We start from the raw sequence: 19,365 nt of genomic DNA, 5'->3' as shown, positions 1-19,365 counted from the left end.
CGGCCCTAGCAACGGCACAAGGGTTGCGTTGCAGAGCTAACGTTAGCTTATGGTAACTGTGCACAAGTATCAACATGAGTCTAGATAGGGGGAGCACAAATATCACTGATAGTGCGGCAGTCGTGCCCCAAAAGCCACCACAGGTAGGTTTAGCAAACAATAAATGCAATAACGTAATGTTACCTAGGCTGGAAAAACGTCTATCGGCGTGTTAACGCTACAACACAACTCAACTGACTGTTGCTTGCCACTTAACCGGCCATTACACTAAGATAACTTTTTTCAGTTATTGTATATTTACATTGCCATTTCCGAGGCTGTTAGCTTCATGCTTTTATTTAACCCGAACGCATCGAGCTTGTCTGTGAAAACTACACCCCACTAATGGGTAAGTCCATTGTCTAGGTCCACAGGAAACAGCCGTGGATGGAAACCAAACCTTCATTTTCGCTGTTTCCCCCGCTTGAGCACAAACCTCAAGGAACTGAAGAAGTTGTGAAAAGTGGGTTCATTTTTTTAATTTTTATTTTTTGAAAGTGTTGAGTTGGTAATCATTTTTCACTCTGATAAAAAAAAAGAAAAGTGTTTCATGCCAACTTAAACATCAGAGTTATGATCACATATTCTTAGACCCTGCTTTATTTTGTAAGTACTATGGAAGTTCTGTTTAAAGTGTTTCTTTATGTGTACTGTAGGAGATGTGCTGGGTGAAGTGGCAGAGAGCAGACCAAGTCAAAGTTACGGCAGAGGCCAGAACCTGTTCCAGAACAGAAAGGCAGTGAAGATCCCGGGGACCCGCGCAAAACCCAGTAAAAAGCAGAAGAAACTCCGTGAAACTCTGGTTAAATTCATATGGTGAGTGGCACCAGTTTTTATAGTTTTAATCTTTTTTATTTTTCTGTCATGACATTTCCATGTATGTATTTATTCATCTCTACATCACTGTTTCTTCTTGGTTTGGCAGCACAGGAACAATAAGCCCAACTAACTAACTAAGCACTTAAATAAAAGGAGATGGTGAATTTTGTGTCTTATCATAAAGTTTTTAGGCAAAGCCTTTTTAATGGAATTTTTGTATTGTAAACCATAGCTAAGACCAAACAACTGCCACATTATACTGTTAAGGATAGGAAATACTGTGTATAAAAATAAGGAGGCATTTCTTGTCACTCTCATTTTGCCATTTTTTTCCTGCTCTCTTCAGTCAGCAGGAAGAGGAGGATGGCAACTCTCCACCATGTGGCTCTCCCAGATTTACAGCACAGAGTGACAGTGAAATGGTGAAATGCAGCACACACTTGGTGAAATATATATATTGTATCAAATAATATAATGTATAATATAATATAATATATTTGTTGTGTCCATGTCGATAATGAAGACATTGTGCTCATCATTCTTTGACATAATCTTTTCGAGACACTTGATATGATAGCCTTTATCACTGTTTTGTTCTGTCGGCTAAGCAGAGTATGTTTCTTTCTTAGTGCATTCTTTTTTCTGCACTTAATCATTATTATCTACATTGTATTTTTTAATTTGAGCATTTTTATTTGCAGTACATAAATTAGTGAACACTCGGTGAAAATATAGCTTTAGCTCCAGTACACAGCATTGCAATAAAGTTAGCACTGGCTAGTGGGAAAGGAATATTTACAAACTGAAAAATATAGAACACAAAAAAAAATGCAGCTTAATCTCAATGAAGTCTTGGATGTAGATATTTTTTCATTATCCACTAATCAGCACTGTCACCAAAAAAATAAAAATTCATGTCAGACATTGGTTGTTTAAAAAGTCCCTACCGTTACTGAAAATGGTTTATAATATTCTTTCCTGTCAGAGATATAACTACTACATCCAGAAAGGGATAGACCTGGAGAATGTGTCTCCTCTGGAGGACTTTTGGCTGGAGAGCATTTTGAAAATGGTCCCCTGCCACCTGAAGAGCCTGAACACACCTTTGGAGCTGCTGGTCGATGAGATCAAGGAGGACTACTTGCTCAGTGTCAAGACAGCAATCGGTATTTATATTACTCACCCCAGAATCGTTAGGGACCGGCTCATTAGCAATTCATAAGAATGTTGTAATAAAATATTGTTTGTTTTAATATATTTTGTTTGTGATTGCAGTGAAATATACATTCAGAGATTCAAGGGAAACTGACGAGGACATGGTAAAAGATCTGCCCCCTAACAGACTTGAGTAAGTCAGCGGCACGTGACAGAGAATGTTTATATTGTCAGAAGTATACAGTGCTTCTACCTAAGCATCCTGCTTAGCATGTCTTTCATGACCAGGCCATACACACATTCCTTGTATTCATATGTACAAGGAAAACCTGAGTTTTAATAAACAGTGACTGGAAAAGCCTGTAGAATGAGGAATCATGTATTTTGCCAGAGTAAAAAAAAAAGTCTGTCCTTCATACTCCCTCTTTTATCTTTCATTGTCAGAGTTACGGTATTGCCAAAACCATGGAACAAAGCCTTTGTCCATGCACGGAAGAGGATGAGAGATAAGCTTCACTCTATCAACCCCACTATGCTGCAAGTGCTGAGTCTTTGGCATATCTCTTACAAGTAAGTATGCTATGATATATTTTTTTTTACTTTAGTCAAATCTTCATCCCATCTTAACTTCATTAAGTTTATTATTTTAACTAAATAAAAATGTAAGTGTTGAGTGAGTTTAATAAACTTTAGTCAGGTTAGCCTTTAAAAAAAATGCAGTTTACTAAAATAGAGGAAACACATTTATTAAATTTTTTTATTTTTACTTTTATAAATCATTCCCTGTATTTATGAGAAATGGTTTTCCTGGTCTCTGAGATTCCTGTGGGCTGTTTTCCAGAGCTTACAAATACTTTCACAGTATTTGTAAGCTCTCAAGCATTATGTGCAAATAAATGCTGCTGTTTTAATGACATGGACAGATCTTTTAAGAAACATAATAAAATATTCAGTAAAAGAAAATGTTGTTAGATCGACATTTAAGATGTTTTCATGCTTTCAAGTTTGTGGCACTACTATATTATGTCATGTCACACATGCCTGGAAATACTGTACAATTGCTGTCATCTTACAATCATCTTACCCTCTTGGATGACCTGCTTGCAGAAATGTCCGTCTGATAGATGTACAGGAGTTCCACAGCAGAGAGGAGTCCATGGAGCTGTCTGTGTTTCAACATATTGTCACCAGACATGTTGATAGGGCCAGAGGAATCCTCTTCAGAAAGTGAGCCCACATTATCATGTAACACCAAGATACCTGTTGTCAGTTAAATAACAATTGGAATCAAAATTGCTTGTCTTTGTGGATTTGATGTACAGATGTAATGAATGTGTATTGAATAGAGCTCAGGAGTACTTTTAAATACAAATAAACATAATTTCATTTTTGAAAAGCAAAAGCAATTTCAAAATTGAGACTTTATACTTTCTATTGCTCAGGACAATAAGTTGTCGTGAACAAAGACATCTATAAGGTGCCATCAGTAATATATATCTCTTTAGTAGTAACATTGTTGGTAGCCATGGGGAGCCATTACATCAGCAATTACAGTAAATATTCTCTTCAGCAGCCACCAGATGTTTTGTGTAAATCTTATATTTGAGTGCTTGCAAATTTCCTGCATATCTGTACTCCAGAAAGTTAGACCTGAGGTTGTATATCACAACATTATTAAAATATATATACCAAACTTAATGACACTATACACTTTCTTTTATACAGACCTTCACCAAATACAAAATGAATCAAGTGAGTCGGTGCAAATATGTATCTATTTATTGCTGTATAAAATGACAGAAAGCTAGCAAGACAAAGCACAAAGATGCATGTTAAATGTTACGAAATGAGCTTTAATTATGTTGCTCTAGTAAAAACATTAACATATCTGGCTTACATTAGCTACAATATAAGTAGTTTACCTCTTCAAGAAATATAATGCCAATTCTGCATCAGCGTAGAAATTTTAATTGAAGTTTACTTTACCTTTCAAAAGTTGACTTGAGTTTTAGAGAAAAAAACCTGTAGTTCAGGGGGCCTGGGGAATTGGTGCCTTCCCAGCATTAACACAAAAATGGACTGGCTCTGTCTCTTTAGAAAACTTGTAACCAGCAGCCATTCAGGTGGGAGAAGAGTGACTTGTGTAGATCAGCAACACTAATCTGGCAGATGAATGACGGTTATTTTGTGTGTATTATATGACTATCTGACATTTGCACTTGTAGTTTGGGTATTGAGTACATACTAACACATTCTCTGAATATAATCTTAAGAGTGGCTTTTGCTGTTTTCTGTACCAGTTGGATTCCTGAAGTGCAAAACATTTACTACCAGGGGTGCAGACGCAAGCAGGTGCCTCCCTCTAGCAACATGGCTAAAATAGAGTCTTTCTTCAACTGTGCAGCTGCACTGATGACCTCCCAGCTGCAGAACCTTGCAATAGACTCAATGAGGGACTATACAAACCTAATTTCCCCAGACCCGGTAGGAGAAAGCATAAAAACTTCAGGACAGTGTATTTTTATAGAATGGAACAGATTAGGCTGGAAAAAAACAGATTTTAATTAATTCTAGATTTTGACTTTCGATGAACAGGTGGACACTTTTAAAGTTGATTTCTTTCTTTTTCCGTGTTTTGGATTGCTCTCCACCATTGCAGCGGTCAGAGCGAGCTTATGGGCACCCAGGCCTTGTGCTGCATCTCATCCTGGAGGACAGGGAGATCAAGTTTGAGCCTGACTTCAGACTGTATGAGGAGGCCCTCATTAATGTCTATGAGTTCATGCTCAGGTCTATCAGCATGGTACCTCGTGTAGAAACCAAACTGTACCCCGACTGGGTAAGAAGAAATGTGGATGTTTGTATGTGGTATCTATGAAAAAGTAACTGTATTAAGTCACACTGTATTATGTTTCCTGCAGTGAATGAGAAAGACATAATAGGGGCAAGGAGTAGAGCACAGGCTAGGATTACATTGAGGACATATGGCAGCAATAGTAAAAATATAATTTATTTTCTCTACTAGACAATTCTCTTGTTTGTGAATACAGATACTCAGGTTAGATTTATTTTATCTTTTATATGTAACATATGGAACTTATCATTGTTTTGTAATGATGAGGCTTTCTAATGCTGAAACCCATTCATATCATGGACATAAGCATTAGTCATTGTGCCTCAGTAATTGTACAGCAAAGTGTGTATGCTCTGAATTTTGGCAGTGGATTGTGGGTCATCCCTGCTGTTATGGTATTGGGTTGCCCTATTCTGTATTTAAAATCACAGAACAAATCATGGCATTGCATCCATTGTCCACTTATAACACTGAACAGTAACTTTGGTTTTCTGCCTGGATGTAAACCCACTTCATGTTTTCCCAGCCGAGCTCCCAGTTTGGAAGCACCCTGAAGCCCATCGTCCTGCCAGAGATCCTTGAAGCCCAGCAGGAGGAGGTGCACAGGGTCTTCTTGGCTGAGTGTGTCAGGCCCAAGGAGTATGTCCATGAGTATGATAAATATGCCACACTGGTATCCAGGCAGGCAGAGGAAGATGTGGAGGAGTTCCTCAGTGAGCAGCGTTCCTTCCAGGAAATCATGGTGGAGGTGGTACACTACCAGCAGCTTGCTGACCAGATCCGGTACACATCATGCAAGGTACTTGATCAGCAAGGTGGAACCTACCAAAAATGACAGTTCAGTTGCCCAAAGGTAATATATTGCATTCATACTTTAGACAGTTACCTGATGTGCATATCTGAAGATACTTCAAAGAGTAGAATATGCCCAAATCTGTTAAAATTAGACAGAACCAACATGTTTACCCATGTATAAAGGTGGTGTGATGTACAGAAATCTCAACAAAATCATGTAACTGAACAACTGAGTTGAGTTTGAGGATTTAAGGTGTAGATAGCAAATGTTTTTCACTCCATATCCAGTAGGTAACTATTATTCTACAAGGATTTTCTATCTAATAAAGCATGACAAAAAAAAGAAATTTTAAAATCTCAAAAGCAACAGTCTTTAAATCTTGATGAGTACCATGACTACGGCTGACTATGTATATTTGAAAATTTGCTGTATAATAGGTGTGTCACTGGATATTTAAAAAATAATATTTATTGTGTTACTAACCTAATTTTGGGTTTAGGTGATACGCCTTGGCATGTTTGAGCTCCAGTCCCATAAACTCATCCACTCTCTTGTCAAGCGTGCTCAGGAGCTACAGCAGAAACTGATTACACGCATGCTACAGGACCATCAGGAAGTCAACAAGAAGTCAGTTGGTTTATTGTTTTCACTCTTTTATTTATAGCATCATAGCAGGAGAATGTTAGCTCCACATCCATGAAAACATTTCAAAATGCAGCTGAAGCAAGGTATCATTTAAAAAAAAAAAGTTAACAGGGATGAACAGCAACGTCTGTTTGACACGTCCCATTGAAATGTGTGTAGGGAAGCTTCTTCACCCTCAACCAGTATCAGACTTAGAGAGGTTTCAGACCTTAGTTGGCCAGTCTGGAGCTTCAAAATAAACAGTGGGCCTCATGCAAGAACCAGTCGCACGAACAGATTTGTTCTTGAGTAGCATGTGCAAGCAATTTAAGAGAATATGTGGATTTCACCAATTCTCTTGTACTTAGAATTTTCCAAATACAAGCAAAATTCATGAGTGTTACAGAGCTGTCATAGGACAGATAGACTGCCTTTCTTCACGGGGGAAAACACTCTCATTTTACTTAAGAATTATAGTTGCTTAATCTGAATTAATTTTAATTCATTTTCATCGTTTTAATTGATTTAATTAAAAAATATCTATAACAAACTTAAAGCAAAAATAATATTCTGATCATATCATCATCATCATGACTTGCCAATATACTTAAAATTTTTTTTTAAGATTTTAGTATTTTTATTGGAATATTTCATCACAGCAGTTTATACATTTTAGTAGTTCTTGGAAAATTCTCTCACTCTGACAACTGCCTCAGGGTCTTTATGGAGATCGCTGTCCAGTACCATCCTCTGTTGCACCCGACAGTGTACATCACCTACTGTAGGCTGTCAACTTCATTGAGCATAAACCCTTCCCTCTTTGTTTCTGTCACAGTGCTGTGCTGTTCCAATGACACGTCACTGAAAACTGTACTATTAATATTTTCTGATTGTTTCAGGTCCTCTAATACAACTACAGACTCATTTTGTGACGTTTTTGTTTTCTGATTTCTGACAGCAGACTTGAAGCTCCACAGTGTGATGTTCTTTTTACTCTTGTATGACATTTTTGTGAATGAACCTTTCCCACAAACAAAGTGGAACAGGCTGCCTTATGTGGCGGTTTTGGGGTTTGATTATGGTAATGATCAAATCTTACAAAAGCTTGCCTCCTCGTAAACAGGTGTTTTCATCAGTCTGAAAGGAGTGATTTACGACAAGTTTGTGCAGTTAAGAGAGTTTGGTGAATCCAATGTGGACGGCTTGTACTAACAAGCCTCATAGAGAATGATCAGAATTTTAGGACAATAATACGAAAATGTTCTTGCATAAGGCCCAATGTTTAAGTCATAGGGAACGTACGGTAGTAGCCTTTTTGCTTTCAGACTCAGAGCTAGCTGTTGTATCCCAGTTGTGCTTCTGAGCTCCAAGCTGTGCCATACTAAGATTGTAAGTCTGTGAGACCCATCGTATATGTCCTTGAATTAATGCTGTTCCTCTCACAGGCTCTGTAATGAATTTGAGAAGATTGCAGAGAAGGCACTGAGCACCCCTCCTGACACACAGAAACTGATGGAGCTTAAGGTAACTAGCCCAAATTCTTGTCACACAAACCGGCTTGGTGCAGTGTGATATGTACAATTGTCTCTCACACCTTATCTGCAAAGCAGATAGGGATAGCATTACACAATAAACACCCAGTCATGAAATTTAGCATTTTTTGTCTTTACCTTTGGTGCAGGGTGCTTTTTGTTAAGGCCGTTGGGCTAACATAAACCTTATGCTACAGAAAGCCTATAATATTTTTCATTCTAGGCTTTCTTTCATTTCACACTTTGTTTTTCATTATTAACTATTTTTGCCATATAAATGAAATACTACACTAGTTTCTGTTTTTGCCCTGTGCCCCCATCCAGGCCTACATGAATAAGGTGGTGACCACAGAGATGCCTTTGCTGGAGCAAAGAATGGCAGACTCCAACACACAATTGTGTTTCCTGATGGACTTTGCCACTCTCGCACCACTGGACATGAAGCTCAACACACAGACAATCCAGTGGCTCAAGCGCATGCCAACCATCTTTACAGAACACCAACAGATTATTACTGAAAAGACAGAGCAATATCAGAGTGGCCTCAAGGTCTGTGTTTCTACTTTGATCTATTGTTGTCTGTTGAATTACTGATCTCTGATGAACACAATCTGGATGTTTATGCATGCAAATTGTAGAACTATCCAATTAAATAGTCAATGTCTAGGTAAAGTGAAAAGAAGTTTATTGATAGAAAACAAAGTGTGTGTTTCTGTATGTGCACTCATTCCAGTTGTGCCGTGAGCGCTTTGTGGAAGAATTGGAAAGCTATAGTGTACAGGTGGAGGAGTTTACCACCTTCGGTGAGCTGACAGATCTCAGCAAGTACTTGAAGAAAGCCCAGGCCCTTAATGCTAAACTGGAGTTGGCCATGGAAAAGGTACATCAAGACTTTATAGCTGAAAAATAGACAACCAGAGAAAAAAATGCAAGTCAAACTAGTAACCTTTACCAATGACTCTGTCATATAAAAGATATGGAGGAAGACAGTAGGCCAATGTTGGAGTTACCTCATGCAGAAGGAGTGTAGCTACACTGATGCCCAAACCATGATACATCGTATAACATATCATAGCATAAAGTGACTTAGTTTGTAAAATCCCCTTGTATGGTGTGATTCAAAGCTGAGTATAATCCTTACGTTTATTCTTCATTCATTGTACAGTGTATTATTGCATTGAATTACACAATGTGTTTTCAAATATTTAACCTCTAGAGGGCAGCATTGGCTATAATAATAATTCAGTCATAGGAGTTGTAACAGGCTTTATCAGGTGTTTTTTCATCCATAAATTGACACTCATTTACTCATTCATTTATCTTTTCCTTATATTTCTTGATTTATTTCTTTCTTCCTTCTGACCTTACTAATCTTCCTCTTCTACCACTCTGGAAAGATTAATGATTTCAATCTAGAGGAGGAGGCCTATGGCTGGTCTGTTTCCCACTACCCACAGCGTAAGAAGATCCAGGACAAGCTCACACCTTTCCTGTGCCTCTATGAGACAGCCACTGATTTCCTAAATCAGTATGAGCAGTGGCTCCGTGGGCCGCTGTTTGTTGTGAACCCAGACAAGGTAAGAACAGTGGAAAATTACTTTATACTGAATACACATCAGACTGGAGAGTTTAGTTGACGTTGAATCAAGGTCAGCTTGTCAGAGTTCTGACTTTCACTATATGAATATGAAGCTACTTGACAGTGACATGCTTTATCTTCATTACAGCTTCAGTGCTGCTTAGAATGCCATTGTACAGGTCCTGAACTGTGTGTATTGGGATTTTGTGGGATTACTAGTGAAACAGAAATCTGATTTGTAGTTGTGCCTTTGAATGTATCGTAAAGTTTCAATGAGTTATGTGTAGATGTGGATGATGGGGAGGTTATAGAAGCCATTTAAAGTCCTATTATGTTTGCTGTTTGAAGTCACTCTTGGGTTTGTTTAGCAAGGTGTTTGAGAACAGTGTGATCTTGGAATGTGGGGTCTTGTCAGGAGGGAATACTGGGTATAACTGGTAACTTCATATTTATTTGTATGGCCATACATCCTCTCAGTGGGAAGACCTGACAGATTACAGAAATACAAAAAATATGTTAGAAGACTAATTTGTCATGGGAAAGTTTTTACTGTGTGACAAACTTAGTTTAATTAGGCTGCTGATGAACTGTAATATGAATTGTTAAAGTCATTAACAATAATGCTTTAGGAATAGCATATTGTGGCACAGTGAAAGCCTGGAACAGTATGAGCCCTTCTAGGGCAGTTCATGAGGGAAACTGAGGAAAGTGTGAAAAGGCTACTTCCCCTTCACTTTTCACACTTCTCAGATACGAGAAAACACATTTGTGTTGTGTTGTTTTATTTCTGTTCCCAAGGTGATGATGTGTTAAAGGAGGGCAGGTCGGATTTATGATATTTTTGGTTCTTTTTATGTCATTAGTGGAGCTCATCTGCTCCGTAAGTGACAGTGAGAACAGGTGTGTATAGTAAGCAGTGAGTGACTGAACGCTGTCAATGTGTATGAGGAAGGGTGGAACTGTTCTGCAGTTAAAACATTCCATCAGAGCTTGTGCCCTCATGGTAGGTGTGTGTTCCCATAGATGTAAGTAAGTTGTGATTGTCAGCAGTGACAGAAAAATCTGAAGATAATGTTTCGGTTGAAATGTGTTATTCTTTGAAAGCTTTATTTAGGTGTCATTAACAATAAAACCACGGGATTTTAAAAGCTGCTTCTCTCGTACATATACACAAATGCCTACATAAAAAATGTATGGATTCGTATTCTGCTTTAATTTGCTGTGTCCATATAGCATTTGTGTGAAATGTGATATCTCTTGTTGGAAACAGAGATGTGTATATCTTTGTTTCTGAGTATACCATTATGTTAGAGCAAGGCAACTCTCTTTTTTTTTCTACGCCAGCCATTTTGTTGTCTCATAACAACCACAAGACAGGGCAAGTTTTTTGTATTACACTTTTCAACAACAACAAGACAATTCAAAGAGCTTTATATACATTTATATACATAAAAAGGCATATAGACAAGATATAAAAGAAACACAAAGTGATATAAAGAGACACATATGAGTAGGATTTTTAAAAAAGCGTAAAATTAAATAAAAGATTGAAATCAGTTAATAGTGAATAAAAACAGATTAAACAGGAGAATAAAAATTACATCACAGTTAAGTTCTAGTGTGTATCTGCACTCCACAGGTGATACAATAAGATTAATGATGACTCAGTTCTAATGAAGCCAGTCGCTTATCATTTTATGGAATATATTTATGGAATATATGGGATATTTTTACAATTTTTTAACAAACATTATCAATGTCATTAATTACACCTGTGTCTGCTTTTTATATTATTATTTACATATTAACGTGCTTACTATGAAAAAGGCATATGATACTAGTCTTTATACTCTTCTTCACTTATACTATAGCTGTATACAACTCCTGTTTCTGTCACCCATCATTCTCCCACAGACCCATATATTAAGTGCCTCATAGCTCAGTTGCCCAGATTTTTTCACTTGACTGTGGTTGGATGGAGAGGACAGGTGAAGATGATGCACTTCCTTCATCAACTTCATATCCAGTTATTACTACTGCTTTAACTGCCAATGTTACCTCTTTTACTTCTACTGCTCCTGCCTCTAACAGGACTGCTACTTCTGCTAGAACCAATAATAGTAATACCTGCCCTTAGTCACCATAGCAACCATCCCCATTTATCCTAGTAACTGCCTTAAACACCATAGTAACGATTTAAGACACCATAGCAAAAATCTAGCAACCACCTGGTACCTCCTCAGCAACCAGCTAAAACACCATGTCAACCAACTGGTGCTGCCACAGCTACCAACTGGAAAACCATAGGAGCCGGTTAGCAGCCATCCTATGCAGCCTAGCACAGGACCTGCAACAACTTTACAACTCCTTGTCTTACTTTATTTGACAGACTGGCTTTCCTCTTTCCACATTCCTGATATGTTGTATCTATATGACTGACTTCTGTTTTTTGTCCATTAGTCTGCCTGACTCTGTGTGTGTGTGTGTGTGTGTGTGTGTGCGTGTGTGTGTGTGTGTGCGTGCGTGTGTTTGTTTGTGTGTGTATGTGTTTGCGTGTATGTGTGTATGTATATATATGTGTGTGTGTTTGTGTGTGTGTATATATATATATATATATATATAATATAATGTTATTTACAATGTTTTGTAATACACAACCCTGCCCATGTAGGTAGAAGGGGATGTTGGCAATTACTGGCGCACTCTATACAAGCTGGAGAAAGCCTTCACTGAAGTTCCCAAAGCTCTGAACATAGCCACCACTATGAAGGCTAAGGTGGAGGACTTCAGGGAACACATTCCTATGGTGCAGGTAAGACCCTAACAGAATAATTTATGATCCACAGGAGCCAAAATAACTTTGATTTTAATAAATCATAGTTTAAAGTGAAATGTCTCTCTCTTGCTTTCTTCATAGGTATTGTGCAACCCAGGCCTGCGTGACCGCCACTGGGATGCCATGTCTGAGATGGCTGGTATCTCCCTGCAGCCCCCTGATGACCAGGCTTGTATGGCTCACTTCTTATCCATGCACCTGGAACAGCACCTGAGCAGCTTTGAAGGCATCAGTCAGGCGGCAAGCAAGGAGTACTCCCTGGAAAAGGCCATGGAGAAAATGGCCAGTGAGTGGAGTGACATGGAGTTTAGCCTCCTGCCCTACCGAGAGACGGGCACCTCCATCCTATCATCTGTGGATGAAGTCCAGATGCTGTTGGATGATCATATTGTGAAGACACAAACTATGAGGGGCTCACCCTTCATTAAACCTTTCGAGGTGGAGATACGGTAAGAAATAAGAATTGCTCGAAGATCATTTGCTGAGCTTGCTTGGAAAAGCAATTCACTAATGTTATGAACTAAGTGCATTGCAGAAAAGTTCTATAAACTCAGTGTTGAGCTACAATAAATACATAGACCTTACCAGTCTATGCATTGCTTGTTACCGGGCTACACAGAAATTATGTAGCCAATGTAAGACATCTGTGTCTCACCACCCTAACCTCTAAGCCAAAATTGACAATTTTTTTTTTTTTTTTTTTTTACAGTAACTGCATCCCTGTACAAGTAGCTAACAAACAGTGCAAACTGTAGCAAACAGAGAGAGAGAGAGTTATATTCACTGAAGCTAATAGTGATTTAATCATTTCTGTTCAAACGTACAGACTGACCACGGGACAAATGCCACAGCATGTGGATATAAGTAACTTAACCACAACCATGGCATGCTAGATCAGAGGACCTTAAATGTTTTTTTTCTTTTTAAAGTTTGGAGGCAGTAATTAAAGGTCTATGTTAAAGTTTTTCATGGGATAAATCTGAATCTTTCTGATTTAGATATTGCTAGAGTCCTTCAATATTCTGTCCCACTCTGTAGAGGTGAGTGACAGTCTTTCTCCCATGGTGTCTGAGCTGGAGTATTTAAATTCATAGAACAGTGTATTAGCAAAACCACTTTCTGAATACCCGAATTGTTTGTCTCGGAATTGTACTTAAAATATTCTCTGTGAAACTTTGAAAATCATTGTTTCAATTGAGCATACTGTATAATTCATTCATTACTTTTCACTTTTTTTTTTTTTTATCTCCGTCTGACTTCAGCAAATAATAAAAATTCCTCCTTCTCCATAATTTGTGAGATTGTTGCAATATTTTGTTGCTGCCAGGCACAGTTTGAGGGCACAGACACAGGATTCCCTGCAGCTTTAGAAAATGTATGGTGCATTCTTTGGCAGGATGCTAAAGCAGTTACTGTAATGCTAAGTTTTTGATGAACTTTTTTTGTAATATCACATATAATGCCATTATCTAGCCTGGTCGGTGGGAGAGGATGTTACCAGAGTGAGGATAAAGGAATCAGTTCTCCACTATTCTGTGCAAGGTGCTTCTTGAGCCAATCCAATGTTTCTTTTTGAGCTGCTTGGACTAACTATATAGCAGAGGATATCTGGCATTAAATGCAAAATACAAATATACATCTAGGGTTCCAAAACACCTTTAACCTCTGTGAAGTGGCAGTAATTAGAGGGTTCTTGTTCTTCCTCAAAAAAGGGAGAATGATTTTGGTAAATCGAAAGATTTTTAAGGTTGTTTTTTTTCAGTAGCTAATCACTAACTTGAATTTTTAAAACTTCTTGATATGGTAAAAATAGCAGATATGTATGTTAAGTGATATGATAATTATGATTTGCATTCCTAGCCATGTGTTGTCATTTTCTCTTTCAGGGAATGGGAGGAAAAGTTGCTGCTCCTTCAAGAGATACTGGATGAATGGTTAAAGGTGCAGTCCACTTGGCTTTATCTTGAGCCCATATTCAGCTCCCCAGACATCATGACTCAGATGCCTGAAGAGGGACGTCGTTTCACAACTGTTGACAAAACCTGGAGGGAGACCATGAAACAAGTTTATCTGGTAAGTTGTTTGATTTCACTTTGTTTTGTTGTGTTTGACTTTTTTTTGGTTAAGATTTTATCATTACAGCAGGTTGCAATAGTTATCAGGGAGACCATCTTTAATAGAAAGGATTCCCTGTGCAGAGGTATGAGCAAAAAGATGAGCATTTTTTTTGGGTGGATCAGTTGACTATCACTATCCAGAAGGAGGAATTGGAGGATCTGTTTTCCAGGGCATTTCATTACTGACAGGAAGAAAACCATAACTGTACGGGGAACTATGGTATGTAAAACACATATGTCAAAAATGACCATGAATGGCAGTAGGTTTACAATAAAGTACATTTCAGTGGATTCTGTGAGATTGAACTTGAAGAGTTTTAAAAAGGTTGACTAAAAGGCAATATTACAATAACCCATCTTGATATCTATTTTACAGAAACAAAAACCCTTCTCCAAATCTTTGTGTAGCCAGACAATTACTGTTGAAAGCAGAGAACTGAAGTGGCCTTCTCCTATTAGCTGAATTTTGGTTCCAGGAATCATCTGATAGAGTGCAACAGGTAGTGCCATTACTGGTCCGCTGAAAAATGTTAGTTAAGTGAAAGTTAATGGTCAGAGGCAAAAAAAATCTCGGTTGCTTGTACGATGTGCAAGCCTATGCCTATTGTAATTTTCTCTACATGTCCTTAACATTTCATACAAGAGTTGTCACTCTTGAGGAAAATGAATATGCTAAGTAAATAAACACACACTATAAGATCTGAATCTAAATATTTAGGTAGTACATGATTTTTAAAATAGTTTTTATCACAAACTAAATCTAAATTGTTTTAACAGTAACAGAATGGATAGTTAGAGGAGCACACAGAGACTTATCAAGAAAAAAAGGAAAAGCAAAGTGTCAGCCAGTTAAATCTTGGTTGAACAGCAATGCATGCGCAATTGATGTATTGACCGTACAGAGCAGTTTCCTACAGAATGGATTTTGTGTTTTAATAATTTTTATTTACTTGGAGTGATAATGATCCCCTGTAACTGCACCACACATTCAGTGATGAAGAAAACAAAAAACAAGAAAACAGAACCAGTAGTTGGAAATAGTGACATGTTGCAAATCATGAAGGTTTGCTGGTTTTGTCAGCAGAAAGCTGGTTTTAATGTTCAGAGGCGGCAAGTGAGGTAAATATGAGAAAAAATCTCTTTTCTTTCTGTCTATTTTTTTCTTATCTTGTAACACAGTCAGGAGTCCAGTGGCTTGAACTGCAAAGACACATCTGAATTCAAGTATGACATACACAGCTCAGACCTGTATTACTGTATACTGTATTACCAGGCAGTGTTCTCATAAGAATATATGGCTGTCTACTATAATCAGACCAAAATCATTACACAGCTCCACCTGGTCAGCATTAACCTGATCAGGTTGAGCAAACAAACAAACTTATAAACATTCACAACAGTTAGAGTTACAGCAAAGGGTGAGTTGACTACGGAGTAAGACGAGAGGCACAGAAATATATAGTACAGGCAGAAAAGAGTATTTAGACAGAGCTAGATAGCGCAAGACAGTGCAGAGAGAGAAGGGAATCAGTAGGAAACGGATAGAGAGCAAGTCAAAAACAACAGAACAAGGATAGAAAGTGAGTGTTGCACCAGCCTCTTCAAAGAGTTTCCAAAGGGTAATTGGCGTCCTCAGTAGACCTGAAATGAGACACATCAATTTCAGGCAGTGTCCTCCAGAAAGCCCAGGCTGACTGCACCATCAAATAGAAATTATGGATTTTGTCTGGAAGGGGCAGGGCTGTACTGAGCCACAGAGAAAATGAGGTCAACAAGGGACAGGGAGCCTACACACAGGGATGTGCATGCAGACTGTCTAGTCTAATGTGAGTTGTGTGCACAGTTATGGAGCATGTTGGCACAAATAATGGTACAGTATGTTTTACAATTGCATTTGTGTTCACCTAGTTCCAGGAAAATATAGCCCTGTTTCTCAGCCTTCCAAAGCTTTTGTTAAATTCAGTGAAGTTAACTCAGTGTCCATATACTCTATGTACGCTGGGAAATCATTCCCATACATTATGCCAATATTAGACTTTTCAGAAATTTTCATGTAAAGATACAGTTAAACCTGCAGAAACTAAAGAGGGACTACATGCTGAATAATTTAATGGATGATTTTTTTTTTTTTTTTTCAATAAATATTTATTTTATTTAATCAAAATCATTTAAGATAGAAAGACCAAACAACATTCAAAATACTAGTACTGGGGTCCCTTTTTCAGACATGGGTCCTTTTGTGTTATTTTGTTGTGTTAATATACTAAGAACAAATTTATAGTACATGTAGTGTAGTTAAAATTGATGTGCACTTGAATAATTAAGAATTACAAAAATAGCTTTGTCACAAGAGATACTGCTTATGTGTATAATGTTACTGCTGAGTATTTGTATTTTGTTAAACTGGTTAGCCTCCACGCAGCTGCTTAGGTACTTTAATAGACTTAGACAGTCAACAATGATTTTTATTGTAATCCTCTGTTTGAATTTAATCAGAAAGTAAATAAGCAATTTGATGTTGGCATTTTCTTCCTCAGTAAGGCAATTAAGTAGTTTCAGGACACTGAAGACAGTCATTTTTCCAAATTAATAAGCAGGCATCTGTTTTACTTCTAACTACTGCTTACTGTTTCAAAACACTGATCAGAAGTACAGGTAATTGCAGTATACAAGGGTTCCCATCCCTGTCGCCACACTAGCAACTCCTATTGGTTGGAGGGGAAGTCCATTTTTCTTTTAATAGTCTCCATGAAAAACCCTTGTAATGCATATTGAAAACAGTTTGCTAATTCTTCAAGGTAAATTGTAACCTGCTGCCCTCCCTCTTGGTGTGTCAAAACACCGAAACCTGCTGTTTTCTACACAATAACTCTGGCACAAATGTTAAATTCCTTGGTGCCGTCATTTACCAAAATACTATAAGCCATTAATAGGATCCTGAACTCACTGGTAAGTGACTACTCTACTAGAAAAACTACATACTTGTCATAACATACACCACTATTTAGCTGACCTCAGTTTTTTAGTGTTAAGGGGGACATGTCAGCACAATTAGCTGCACAACATGTTAACATTAACGAAACTGAGACCCAAAACTACCTTCCGCCATCCTGAGAATGTCCTGAAACATATTTGGGACTCTATTAAAACAGTCCCTTGTAGATATAGGTATAGTGGTATGCTCATTGACCTTACCTTTGCCATCTGACTCAGCAGTGGGCACAAGAGTTGCTTGTAGTAAACATAATATAAGTTTTTTTTTCTAATAATTGTGACATCATCTAAAGTAGGTTGCTTTTCTCTGAAAGGATCCCCAGTGGTCATTTGGACACAACAGTTACAAATTCATAAAAAGACATTTCCAACCATTTATTCTGATACTGTATGAAAACCTGCTTCCTATAACTTGAAAATTGCCTGAGGGTGAATTATGCACAGTGATAAACACAAGGGTTTTACTTGATTTGATTAATCTTTTTTTTCTATGCCTGACTTTGGCTGAATTGCTTACTGTCAATCTCTTGAAACCTCAAAAAAAACAATTTAATGTCTCTTTGAGAAAGGAATCAATCAAAACGTGTTGCTTTACAATTTAAAGGATAATTCCAGTTTATTTCAACATGGCGGACTTCCCATCAATGTGGCTATTGTGGCTCTATGAGTCGTGCACTCGTTACCTGCATTGTTGAGATTTGGGGAAACAGGGACTCGCACAAAACAGCGACAGCTTTCCGAAAGGGAATCAAACGTTTTTTTCTGAGTCTGACCCAAGGTAAACACAGAATGTCGCCACTAAGAACAGACAGTATGGCCATTAATGAAACAATGTTAATTCTCAGCCCCAGTTAATTATCTAAATAATTTTAGAAAAAAAATTGATAATCATTTTTGCATCTTTTATCTACATTTTAAATATTTTCAGCTTATGATGGGGAAGGCTACATATGCTAATAGTTAAAGATGTGTAAACGTGGAAAGTAAAATTATGATTTGCACTAAGCTCTTCTTCTGAAATAACCATTTTCTTGCAATTTTTTATAGCTAATGATTCTAATTTACCATACCAGGTAGGCCAGAAATAGGAAAAAAACCACCCTGCATAGGCATATACTGCATCAAAATCTGACAAATTACACTTTCCTTCATCTCGTCCATAGCACTGGTCAGTAGTGCATAAAATTGGAATCATCTCAACTCCATAATACCACAGAACAGTGTGGCTATGGGCTCTCCTACCCAAAAATCACACAAGGCTGTTTTGCACAAGCTGTTGTTGTCAGACCAACCACTGGGAGCTGCTCAAGATCCACTGATCATCCAGCTCCTTATAATCAAATCTCAACTTAGTTTTCCTCCACTTTTTTTTTGTTTTTTTGTTGTTGTCTGCTTTAATGTGTCATTTATCTACTACTGCATGCACATTTGCAGATAAAACAGGGCCAAATCAATTTTAAAGACTTATTTCAATGAACATGCCTCCTTTTAACTATGCAGCACACCACACCCCTGCCCTCCCTAATGAGCTCAGGAGGGGAGAAAAAATTGACCCTCTGGAGAAGATGACTGATATTCTTTACCAGTATACTCATGGATTCACCCGATGATAACATAATAATAGTCAGTAAAATATACCTCATTGATTATTACACTCACTTTTTTGAAGATATAATAGTCTGCAGAATTTGCCTGGAACACACAAGACATTCTATGTTGTGGGTGTGTGGTTGAGAGCAAAGAAAAATATTTTATTCAGATTATTTTTTTTTCCCCCCGCAGATTGCTGTGGAGAGTTTGTATCCTTCACTGAAGCCATCTGTATCCGCATAAAAACTACACGATCACACATGATACATGCATTAGATCATTGGTATCCCTTTAGTGTACTTACAAAATAGCTCCCTGCTGGCAGACTGAATAAAAAATAACCCTCTTATTACATTGTCTTCTTAAAGAATATGATGACATCACAAGTCTGATGAAATCTATGGAAAAAAATCTATGAAAAGCTGGAATC

At 37.7% G+C, this 19,365-nt stretch overlaps 1 protein-coding gene across 1 annotated transcript in view; it reads left to right on the top strand.

The window, feature by feature from the left end:
• Positions 1–12: 12 nt before the first annotated feature.
• dnah7 (dynein, axonemal, heavy chain 7) overlaps positions 13–19,365 on the top strand; it is an 80,137-nt gene continuing 60,784 nt past the window's right edge. Inside the window, exons 1-19 of the mRNA XM_040148784.1 lie at positions 13–143; positions 406–502; positions 696–855; positions 1,205–1,280; positions 1,844–2,024; positions 2,134–2,206; positions 2,458–2,583; positions 3,121–3,240; positions 4,314–4,497; positions 4,673–4,852; positions 5,394–5,666; positions 6,163–6,290; positions 7,733–7,811; positions 8,144–8,368; positions 8,553–8,699; positions 9,217–9,396; positions 12,070–12,210; positions 12,316–12,683; positions 14,121–14,307. Coding sequence (XP_040004718.1) covers positions 75–143; positions 406–502; positions 696–855; positions 1,205–1,280; positions 1,844–2,024; positions 2,134–2,206; positions 2,458–2,583; positions 3,121–3,240; positions 4,314–4,497; positions 4,673–4,852; positions 5,394–5,666; positions 6,163–6,290; positions 7,733–7,811; positions 8,144–8,368; positions 8,553–8,699; positions 9,217–9,396; positions 12,070–12,210; positions 12,316–12,683; positions 14,121–14,307 — 2,994 coding nt within the window. The 5' untranslated portion in view covers positions 13–74. The remainder of the gene's footprint in view (positions 144–405; positions 503–695; positions 856–1,204; positions 1,281–1,843; positions 2,025–2,133; positions 2,207–2,457; positions 2,584–3,120; positions 3,241–4,313; positions 4,498–4,672; positions 4,853–5,393; positions 5,667–6,162; positions 6,291–7,732; positions 7,812–8,143; positions 8,369–8,552; positions 8,700–9,216; positions 9,397–12,069; positions 12,211–12,315; positions 12,684–14,120; positions 14,308–19,365) is intronic.

The sequence above is a fragment of the Xiphias gladius genome, chromosome 16 (assembly GCF_016859285.1).
Source record: "Xiphias gladius isolate SHS-SW01 ecotype Sanya breed wild chromosome 16, ASM1685928v1, whole genome shotgun sequence".
In the NCBI taxonomy this organism is placed as follows: domain Eukaryota; kingdom Metazoa; phylum Chordata; class Actinopteri; order Istiophoriformes; family Xiphiidae; genus Xiphias; species Xiphias gladius.
Note: the sequence above shows the minus strand (reverse complement) of the source record. Positions and strands in the feature narration are given on the sequence as shown.